The sequence below is a fragment of the Myotis brandtii genome, unplaced genomic scaffold (genome assembly GCF_000412655.1).
Source record: "Myotis brandtii unplaced genomic scaffold, ASM41265v1 scaffold717, whole genome shotgun sequence".
NCBI classification, from domain to species: Eukaryota; Metazoa; Chordata; class Mammalia; order Chiroptera; family Vespertilionidae; genus Myotis; species Myotis brandtii.
The window spans coordinates 430,768-442,079 of NW_005370825.1; the positions used below are offsets into that span (position 1 = coordinate 430,768).

The 11,312-nt window shown below is 46.1% G+C and overlaps 1 protein-coding gene across 2 annotated transcripts in view; it reads right to left on the minus strand.

Annotated features, from left to right (window-relative positions):
- PLD5 (phospholipase D family, member 5) overlaps window positions 1-11,312 on the minus strand; it is a 132,004-nt gene that overhangs the window by 101,682 nt on the left and 19,010 nt on the right. Inside the window, exon 3 of one of the 2 annotated variants that reach the window (XM_005882439.2) lies at window positions 1,492-1,628. In XM_005882439.2, the coding sequence (XP_005882501.1) occupies window positions 1,492-1,628 (137 nt within the window). Of the gene's footprint in view, window positions 1-1,484; window positions 1,629-11,312 lie in introns of those variants that run through there. The other variant, XM_014530105.1, reaches the window with a different exon arrangement.

Consider the following 11,312-nt stretch of genomic DNA (forward strand, 5'->3'; position numbering starts at 1 on the left):
GCTTGGTCCCTGTTTACCTCCCCCAACTAAAATCAGGAGGAAGTTGATTCAGGAGAAGCGAGGACGCAGGAGGAAGAGAAAGTCAGCTGTGAAGGGAGGAGGGGGATTCTGACTCTCAAAGGAACAGGAGAGGGTTAATATTTACATATTGCTTGGTAGGCCTTTCTTTTTTATTTTATTGATTTAGAGAGGGAGAGCGAGCTAGAAACATCAACGATGAGAGAGAATCATAGATCGGCTGCCTCCTGCACGCCCCCTACTGGGGACCGAGCCCGCAACCCGGGCATGTGCCCTTGCCTGGAATTGAGCCTGGGACCCTGCAGTCCACAGGCTGACGCTCTAGCCACTGAGCCAAACTGGCTCGGGCACCAGCAGTAATCATTGCAGGGTGAGGTGAGAGAGAGGGCAGAGCCATTCCCCTGTACGAGTCACTGGCCCCTTGTCCACATTATGTTGGGATCTTTCAGGGACAAGAGAATGACAAACGCTATTGTTCTATTGCTTTTATGATCCCAACACAATTCTCCCAAATCCAGTCTGGGAAGTAAATATACTGAGGGACGCCTTCTGAACATGAAGGAATAAATCTATAACGTGTACGGATTTCTCTCCTGCATCCTTTGTTCTCCATATAATACAGTTGCCTGGTAACTAGACTCTCATATATCCTGAGCTGCAAAGAAAACAAACTCCAATGGCCTTTTCCAGGCATTTTTTGTGTGTGCCAGACGTTCGACCCCAGAAAAGTCAGGATAAAAACTCACATGCACGTTGCTGGGTGGTTGATTTTAAGCCAGAAAGGAGAGGCACTTAGACCGATGCTTCCCACGGGGGAAAATTGTCATTAAAATTCATTATAAGCGCTAATTCATAGTAACTTGTCATTTTGTGGTTGACCTCAGTTTTTTTAAAAAATATATTTTTATTGATTTCAGAGAGGAAGGGAGAGGGAGAGATAGAAACATCCATGATGAGAGAGAATCATGGATCGGCTGCCTCCTGCACGCCCCCTACTGGGGATCGAGCCCACAACCCGGGCATGTGCCCTGTCCGGGAATCAAACCGTGACCTCCTGGTTCATAGGCTGATGCTCAACCATTGAGCCTCACCGGCTGGGCATGAAGATGATGGTGTTTTTTAACTTCCATTTGATGGAACAATTAGCACACTGTCCCGTCCACTTGGGGTCCCCTTTTTTGGCCGTCACAGAACAGACCGAAACCTCACAAGCAGAGGCCTTGATGCAGAAATGCGAACTGGTACAGACTGTCATTCTGTCCCCCACCCCCCTGGTACAGGACCTGCCCAAACTGTAAAGTGAATGAAATCACGACTCATTTTTCTCTCCTTGTCGAAATACGAGTCTCGGTTGGACCCAGAGGCGAGTGAACTCAGATGACCACGTGCGGCTGTGACATCTCTCCACTATCCAGGGCCCCCCGGCTCTCTCGCCCGCCCCCTAAGAGAGAATTTTTGTCTGTTACCTCTTACCGACATTTATTTTGGCAGTTTTTTTCCGAGAGTCCGTCCTCATCCTCTCCCATGATGTCCACGGCCGAGAAGATCAAGGCGACCAGGATGGCGAAGCAGCAGACCAGGGCGAAGATGACGATGCACCGCTGCTGGGACTGCGGAGAAGAGGGGGGAGAGGAGAGTGAGGAGGCTGTCGCTCCCAGGGCACAGGACCGGGCAGCTGCTCGGATGCCAGGAGAACCCTCTGGGAAACAGTGACTTCCCTCACGGCCGGAGAATGACCTTCCTGCTCATTCCTCAACACAGACTTCAAACGCCCACACCGTATGTGCGAGCCTCTTAAATAATTCAACCGCTGCATCAACACTTCTGGACCAGTTTGCTCTTCTTCTTTCTCATCAAAAGCAGCCAAGCCCTGGCTGGTGTGGCTCAGTTCATTGGGCATCGTCCCAGGCACCGAAAGATGGCTGGTTCGATTCCTGGTCTACCAGGGATGTGCAGGAGGCGGCCCATCTATGTTCCACTCTCACATTGATGTTTCTCTCTCCCTCCCTCTCCATTCCTCTCTCTCAAAAAATCAATTTAAAAATTCCACCCCCCCCCTCAAAAAAGTTATTTATTGTTAATCCTCATCCAAGGATATTTTCCTATTGATTTTTAGAGAGAGTGGAAGGAAGGGGGAGGGACACAGAGAGAGAAACATCGATGTCACAGTGATTGGTTGCCTCCCGCACGTGCCCCAACCAGGGCTGGGGATCGAGCCGGCAACTGAGTTACGTGCCCTTGATCAGAATCGAACCCAGACCTTTCAGTCTGTGGGCCGATGCTCTACTCACTGAGCCAAACCAGCTAGGGCTAAAAAAATATTTTTATTTTTAATCCTCACCCGAGGATATTTTCCCATTGATTTTTAGAGAGACTGGAAGAGAGAGGGAAAGACAGAGAGAAACATCGATGTGAGAGAAACAGACTGATTGGCTGCCTCCTGCACGAGCCACAACCAGGGCCTGGGCCTAAGAGGAGCCTGCAACCGAGGTACGTGCCCTTGACCGGAATCAAACCTGGACCCTTCAGTCCACAGCCGATGCTCTATCCACTGAGCCAAACCGGCTAGAGCTAAGAAATCTTTTTTAAAAAAAAAACAGACAGGAAAAGTTCACTGCATGATCCATGATCGCAAATTAAAAATGAGACACAGAAGGGCTCCATACTATTTTCTGGCCCCTGCTATGACCACCACCTCCCAGACTCCTTCCCCACAGACTCGGGGGAAGGCCCATCACCAGCCGTGTGCACGCACAGCTACTCCCACACACGGGCAGGCACTGCAGATACACTGCTCTGTGGGGCCGAGTGGAGTGAAGCACACAGCACCGCCCTGAGCCCCAGAACAGCCCTTTGCACAGGGTGACCGTGTCTCGGCTGGAGGCCGGCTGAGCTGGGTCAGGCTGCTCATAAATCTCCCTCTGGCTTAGCCTTTAACAGCAATGGCTCTTCAGGCCTCCCTCCCTGGCATCTGTACCACCCCCTCCAAAGCAAAGAGAACCCCTCCACACACTCCTAGGCCACAAAATAAATGACTAGGGCAGGGGTCCTCAAACTACGGCCCGCGGGCCACATGCAAATACAAATATTGTATTTGTTCCCGTTTTGTGTTTTTACTTCAAAATAAGATATGTGCAGTGTGCATAGGAATTTGTTCAGAGTTTTTTTTTAAACTATAGTCCGGCCCTCCAACGGTCTGAGGGACAGTGAACTGGCCCCCTGTTTAAAAAGTTTGAGGACCCCTGGACTAGGGAGTGATAGAATCAGGAAGAGAAAAGGAGTAAGCATCGCTAACCTAAACATAAAAGGTGACACGGAGAGGCAACACGTATTGATTTGAGATGCAGTGTGGCTCAGTGGTTGAGCATCCATTTAGGATCCAGGAGGTCACAGTTCGATTCCTGGTTAGGGTGCATGCCCGGGCTGCGGGCTCGATCCTTTCCAGGCATCAAGTACAATTCTATGACACTCCAGCTGGATGTTGCCATGTGTGTTTGCCACCCAAAGGCAACTCTTCCGTCACCATATATTTGACTCCCTTTACCCTGTACTATCCCCACCTCCTGTCCCTCTGGTAACCACCATACTTTGTCTGGGTCTGTTGAGTTTTGTTTGCCTTGTTTGTTCATTTGTTGTTTCCAGTTTTTTCTTTTAGTGGAGAATACTATTTAGAAACCAAGACCTAAGTGCTAAGCATGTCTATTATTACTGGGGTACTGCCTCTCCCAGACCCTCCCAGTGCACAACGCTAGGAAGTTCTCTCTCTCTCTCTCTCTCTCTCTCTCTCTCTCTCTCTCTCTCTCTCAGGTATATTTTATATACCTGAGTTCAGCCCTAACTCTAACTGGTTTGACTCAGTGAATAGAACGTCGGCCTGCGGACTGAAGGGTCCCAGGTTCGATTCCGGTCAAGGGCATGTACCTTGGTTGGGGGCACATCCCCAGTAGGGAGTGTGCAGGAGGCAGCTGATCAATGTTTCTCTCTCATCGATGTTTCTATCCCTCTCCCTTCCTCTCTGTAAAAAATCAATGAAATATATAAAAAAATTAATAAAATAGCCAAGTACAAATGATTAAAAAAATATAAAAAAAAATAAAATAAAAACCTGAGTTCACTCCAACACTTCAAATTTCAATCCACATCCCAGATTCATTCTCACCTCTCCTTTTTTCTTCTTCTTTTGTTTAAAATCCTCACCAAGGATAATTTTCCATTGATTTTTTTTCTGAGAGAGAGAGTGGAAGGGAGGGGAGAGGCAGAGAGAGAAAAACATCAGTGTGAGAGAGACACATCGATTGGCTGCCTCCCACACTGGACACTCACATCAGCTGGGGAAGAGCTCCTATGTTTGTAGCAAAGGATTCACAGGTAAAATCATTTCACTTAGGTCTGAAGTGATAATGTTCCAGGCAGAACTAGCTCCTTCAGAGAAGTGTTTTTTTCTGTTGTTGTTGTTTTAATTTTAGAGAGGGAGGGGCAGGGAGGGAAAGAGAAACACAGATCTGTTGTTCCAGTTATTTATACCCTCATTGGTTGATTCTTTTTTAAAAAAAATATATTTTATTTATTTTTTCCTGAGAGGAAGGGAGAGGGATAGAGAGTTAGAAGCATAGATAAGAGAGAAACATCGATCAGCTGCCTCCTGCACACCCTACACTGGGGATGTGCCCGCAACCAAGGTACATGCCCTTGACCGGAATCGAACCTAGGATCCTTCAGTCCGCAGACCGACGCTCTATCCACTGAGCCAAACCGGTCAGGGCTCATTGGTTGATTCTTGTTCGTGCCCTTCTAGGGTCCAGACCCCCAGCCTCGCCTATCAGGAGGACACTGACCGACTCCCAGAGAAGTTTTAATTTGCAGTGGAAACCGGTGTGAGCTGCCTACCAGCCTGGGGTCCAGCTTTCCTTCCTCTCACACAGAGCAGCTGCTGAAGACTGCTCAGCCATTGTGCCTGGCCCCATCTTTTTATTTTTAATATATTTTTATAGATTTCAGAGAGGAATATATATAGAGAGAATGAGAATCACTAATGAGAACCAATAATCAATAATGAGAATCACTGATTGGCTGCCTCCTGCATACCCCCTACTCGGGATCAAGCCCAAGACCCAAGCATGTGCCCTGACTGGGAATCGAACCCTGACCTCCTGGTTCATAGGTCGAAGCTCAATCACTGAGCCACGCTGGCTGGGCAAGACTTTTGTACATTTAAGAAGTTGCTCTATGTCCCAATCTTTGATGTCAGAACTCTTCCCCTCCCCCCTTTCCTTGTTTTTCATTTACTTCTACCCCCATCTTTTCCTTTTTGGGGGATTCTGCTCTGTCCAAGTTTTATTTGTTTATGCATTTCTTTCTCTCTTAGTTTTCTGTTTAGTTCTCGCTTTCCTCTACTGCCGCAAAAGCTTCCGCCTCTGCTTTTGTTTCATTTTATCTTTAAATGGAAACGGCCTGTGTCAATTTTCATAAACACAAAATCTGCTAAGTACTTTCCTCTTAGCTCTAGCATTTTGGGCATCACGAGGAGGGCAAAATCTCGCCAAGACTAGAAAATCCAATATTACTTGTTTCATCATTTCTTATGGCTGAGTAGTGTCCCATTGCATATTTGTGCTACACCTTTATGTAATCATCTGCCACGGACACGAAGGCTGTTTCCAAGTCTTGGTTATTGGGAATATGCTTTGATTTGAAGAGGAGGCTCCCTCCAGAAGTGGGTGAAGGTGACATCTACATGTTGCCTGCTATGTATTTTCTTTTTTAAAAAAATATATTTTTATTGGCTTCAGAGAGGAAGGGAGAGGGAGAGAGAGAGGTAGAAACATCAATGATGAGAGAGAATCATAGATCAGCTGCCTCCCGCACGCCCCCTATTGGGGATGGGGCCTGCAACCTGGCATGTGCCCTTGACCGGAATCAAACCCGGGACCCTTCAGTCCGCAGGCCGACGCTCTATCCACTGAGCCAGACCAGCGAGGGCTGCAGTGTCTTTGCGAAGGGGTTCAGTGAAACTAATGTGCCAGCCCTGGAGACGGTGACACCAATTCCTCACTCTAAAATTCCACACCCCCAATGAAGCACTTGCCTGACTTTCAGAGAGGACAGCAATATTAACAGTAGATGTGGCAGACCTTCACGATTATTGAATTTAGGTGGTGAATGTTAATTTACTATTTTTGAAAATTGTCATTTTTTTAAAATTTAACATTTTCATTTCAATTACAGTTGACATTTAATATTGTTTTGTATTAGTTTCAGGTGTACAGCATAGTGGCTAGACATTTACATAATTTATGAAATGATCCCTCCATAAGTCTAGTACCCACGTGGCTCCATACATAGATATTACAATTATTGACTATAGTCCCTATGCCAGTGATGGCGAACCTTTTGAGCTCGGCGTGTCAGCATTTTGAAAAACCCTAACTTAACTCTGGTGCTGTGTCACATATAGAAATTTTTTGATATTTGCAACCATAGTAAAACAAAGATTTATATTTTTGATATTTATTTTATATATTTAAATGCCATTTAACAAAGAAAAATCAACCAAAAAAAATGAGTTCGCGTGTCACCTCTGACACGCGTGTCACAGGTTCGCCATCACTGGCCTAAATAATGTTTGCAAGTGTACTTTTGCCATATGCGGAGAATTCCCTGAAGATTAATAATACACTTGTCCACCAGAGGGCCCCAAACACTAAAGAGTCTCTGTGTCTCTTAGAAAATTAGTTCTTTTATGGCCGAGTAATATTCCCTTGTATATAAAAGATCAAAGACCTAATTAAATAGAGATGCCCACGTTTGTGGACAGAAGGACATGCATTTAATAAAATGCACATGAGCTGAAAGATGAGTAGATCCAATACTGTCCTGCTAATAATCACATCGAAGGTGTAATCATGGCAGGAGGTGACTGAGACGGGGTAGAGGGATGATGATTAAAAGCCATGGAGAAGACGGGGTGTTGGGTGAGTCAAGTCGATGTTGGACGGTAAAGAATATGAACTTGGAACGAGGGGAAAGTGACCAATGGCAGGCCACTTTTCCATCAGCAGTAGTAACCAGTGTCCTAGCCGTGTAAGTAAACAAATACCTTTTAAAGTGTGGAAATATAATTATTCTCCGATTTTAAATTCTCGACCCCTGGCACGCACATCACATTGGGGTTAATTTTCTAATTAATCAAAAGAGCATTTGCATTTTAATGTGCATCTTATAATTGCTGACACTCTCAACCGGTTTTAATGATCTACGCCAACAGTTTTCATAAACCCGGTCATCCGTACAATGTCTGCTACCCTGTTTAGATGTTATTTATGATATTACCGTGGTAACATGCACCATCTAAAACAATGTCAACTACAATCCCCAAACAGCGATGAGTGTCTCACTGTGCTAGAATTTAAAATTCCCTCAAGCACTCTTAGAGGGACAAATACCAGTTTAAGATTTTCTGAGCGGTACCCAAGCAGCAGACTGAAATAGATATGGCACTCTAACCTTTTATGCCCGTCCCTTTAATAATATAAAATGATATAAGACTCAAGATCATCTGCCTTGAAGGGTAGACATCCATTACGCTCTCTCTACAGTGGTCCGTCGTGTTTCCTGGGAGATCAAGGTAAACAGTGGCCCCGAAGGTACATCAGCATCCCCTTCAGAGCTCTGTGGATTCATGGGAGCCCAACGACGCTGGATGTCGGCTACCCTTCTGTTTTATGAGCTCAGAGAGATACAATCTCATCTACAGCACAAGCCTGGCGTCCTGCAGAAGGCTCCTCAATGCTGCTCCATACCATCGCTAGAGTGTTTAAAAGCCTGATGTGGTTTCCTAGGAATAACAGTACAAATTATAAAAGTTTCCGCTTAGAGTAACTAACTCGCCAGGTAAAGATAGACCCTGGCCAACTGGAAAAAGGAAACAACAACAACAAAACCTTCCAGTGCTGGTACTTAAGTTGGAGTTAGGCAGAGAGAAACAAGGAGAGATATCCTAAAAACTGTTTCTTTCCTCATTCTCTGCTTCAACTTAAAAAAAATATTTTTATTGATTTGAGAGAGGAAGGGGGGGGGAGAGAGAGAGAGAGAGAGAAACATCAATGATGAGAGAGAATCATTGATCGGCTGCCTACTGCATGCCCCACAGTGGGGATCAAGCCCGCAACCCCTTGTGCCCTTGACCGGGAATGGAGCCATGACCTCCTGGTTCATAGGTCGGCGCTCAACCACTGAGCCACACTGGCTGGCTGCTTGAGCTTTTTAACATTCACTCTCTTCTTAGGTTTAATCTTTATATCCCTTTCTCTCTGTTGGCATATAAAGAACCTACTTTACAAACATTTCCATGAGCAAAGTCCTGCAAAGCATCTACTATTTGATGCCAAGGTCAAATGCCCTTGGTGCAATTGTTAATTCCAATGACTGAAACGTTGGAAATGACAGAGATGATGTGCTTCTGCTTCCGCGTTGGTGCTGTCGCAGTGAAAGGCAAAGGTTTAGCATTTCAACCTGCAGTCTGTCCCCTGTCCGTTCTCCATCAGACCCGCTCAGGTTATTCCTGACTTAGCCCGCGGGAAGATCATGTCCTTCTAAACAACAAAGGATCTCACCTCCTCACCTAAAAGACCCAGGGAAGTGGCAGGGAAGTGCGGCAGTACTTAGAGCCATGAGCAAAGAATTAGGCCAAAGTCTCCATGGTGGCGAAGAGTCGTGGCTCTGGCCCTAACCGGTTTGGCTCAGTGGATAGAGCGTCGGCCTGCGGACTGAAGGGTCCCAGGTTTGATTCCGGCCAAGGGCATGTACCTTGGTTGCGGGCACATCCCCAGTAGGGGGTGTGCAGGAGGCAGCTGATCGATGTTTCTCTCTCATCGATGTTTCTAACTCTCTATCCCTCTCTCTTCCTCTCTGTAGAAAAAATCAATAAAAATATATATTTTTTAAAAATGGCTCTGGCTGCAGTATTTGTACCTGATCATAGGAATCACCTCATAGAAGTAGGGTCTCGGCAGTAGATTTCTTTACAGTTTAGTACTGCACAGCGATTACTGTACTAAAGCACTCATTATTTCAGCATGACAATAATGCGGTAAAGTAACACAAATCGAAAGAGAAAAACAAATGGGGAATTTTAAAAATTAATGGTGAGAAAGAAGGGATGGGAGCTATTGAAGTTAGGGGAACGATGAAAGGAGAGTATTGCCGAGAGAGGGAGGTTGGGATATAGGAGCAGGGTAGACATCCAGAAGCTCACGTAGGAAGGTTTGCATTCTCCCAACCAGTGGAGTGAAGTTAACCAATCACCGAGAGGCCATCTGACCAAAAAGACGTTCCCACAGGGTCTTCCAGAACCTGCCCCACGTTCAGCTGTCCTAGAAACAGCCTTACGAAAAGGGAAGTGGAATGCACACAAAGCAGACATTTATCAGAGGCAAGGGCACACGTGGGAAGAAGATGATACCGGGGTTTCAACAGCAAGTTTTCCGTTTTTGTTCTGCCGGCTGTGTGATCCTGGCTTAGTCACCTGACTCTAAGATCCACCTCCCTCGCCCGTAAAACGGGGAGCATCATGCCTGTCTCTCATGATTACGGGAAGGAGAAAAGATGTGAGAGCCCTTTTCATGCAAACTTCCAGCATTGCGGCAATCCAAGTCATTAACATGTCAGACCCTTGGGAGATTTCGCATTTTTGCAGGCCTGGCATGTGACAGAAAGATCCCATGGAAGGCTCAGAGAAGATCCTTATACAAATTCAAGACATACTTTTTTTTTTTTAAATCCTCACTTAAATCAATGGATATTTTTCCATTGATTTTTATTTATTTTTTTAAAATATATTTTTATTGATTTCAGAGATGAAGGGAGAGGGAGAGAGAGATGGAAACATCAATAATGTGAGAGAATCACTGATCGGCTACCTGCTGCATGCCCTACACCAGGGATTGAGTCCGCAAACCAGAGATTGTGCCCTTGACCGGGATTGAAGTTGGATCCCTTCAGTCCACAGGCCGACACTCTGAGCCAAACCAGCCAGGGTTCCATTGATTTTTAGAGAGAGTGGAAGGAAGGAGGAGAGACACAGAGAGAGAAACATCGATGTGAGAGAGACACATCAATTGGTTGCTTCCCGCAAGCTCCCCACCAGGGCCAGGATGGAGCCTGCAACCAAGGTACGTGCCCTTGACTGGACTGGAACCCGGGACCCTGCAGTCCCCGGGCCGACACTCTATCCACTGAGCCAAACCAGCTAGGGCTCAAGACATACTTTTAACTAGGATCAAAGTTGTATAAAATTCCAACAGGAAACTCAGGGAGATGCTGAGCCCCCTCACTCGTAGGGATCAACTGAGGGAGATAATACCTCTAGGGGGAGCTATAGATGGGGCATGAGCACTAAGCAACAGGTGGAGTGGCAGCCTACCATGGTTCCTCCCAGGATTCTATTTCCAGCCATTTCCTTCCCCACAAAGCTAAACCTTCCCCAATAATTAACTCCCAAGTTGGAAAACAAGATTGTGCATAATTCTCATCTGCATTCCTCACACACTTAGCACTGTGTTCTGCACACAGTAGGGGCCCAATACATGTTTGTGAACTGACTGAGAAAAGCTATAAGAAGTGTCGCTATTCTGAAGATTGTCTCAGCACGAGTAGCGAGAATATAGGTGAAAAGAAAGAACTAAACTGCACGCGTCCAACGCAAACACGATCAAATCCAATTTGTGTTTGAAAGAGATGTTGGCACTCACATCTCACATAGCTTGGGAATGCTTCCAAATGAAACGCACTCTGGTCAAAAACACAGGACACACTTAAGAAAATGCCGGATATGTAACATTAGCTCAGCCTATTCATTCTTCCCTAGAAGAAAAAGCCATATTACTAGGGAATAAAGCCATATTCTGTCTCAAAAACATCTACTCTAATAAAAGAGAAAGATGCAAATTGACTGTACCTTCACAACGCCCACCAGCCAATCAGGAGTGAGTATGCAAATTAACCCAACAAAGATGGCAGGTTAATTTGCGTACGCAGGCACCGAGCGGCTGGGGGTGGGTGGGACACTTGCATCGTCGCCATGGCAACGATGCAGGCGTTCCGCACCACCCCAGCCACTCCGGGCCTCTGGGCAGCATGGGAAGGCAGAAAGGCAGCTCTGGGCCAGAGCGAAGGCAGTGCCAGCAGACAGGGGAAGGAAGGCCCATTCTTGCACGAATCTTCGTGCATCGGGCCTCTACTGTATGAATAATCATAAAACAGAAAAAATTCTTCTTAGTTAATTTAAACTCTTATCT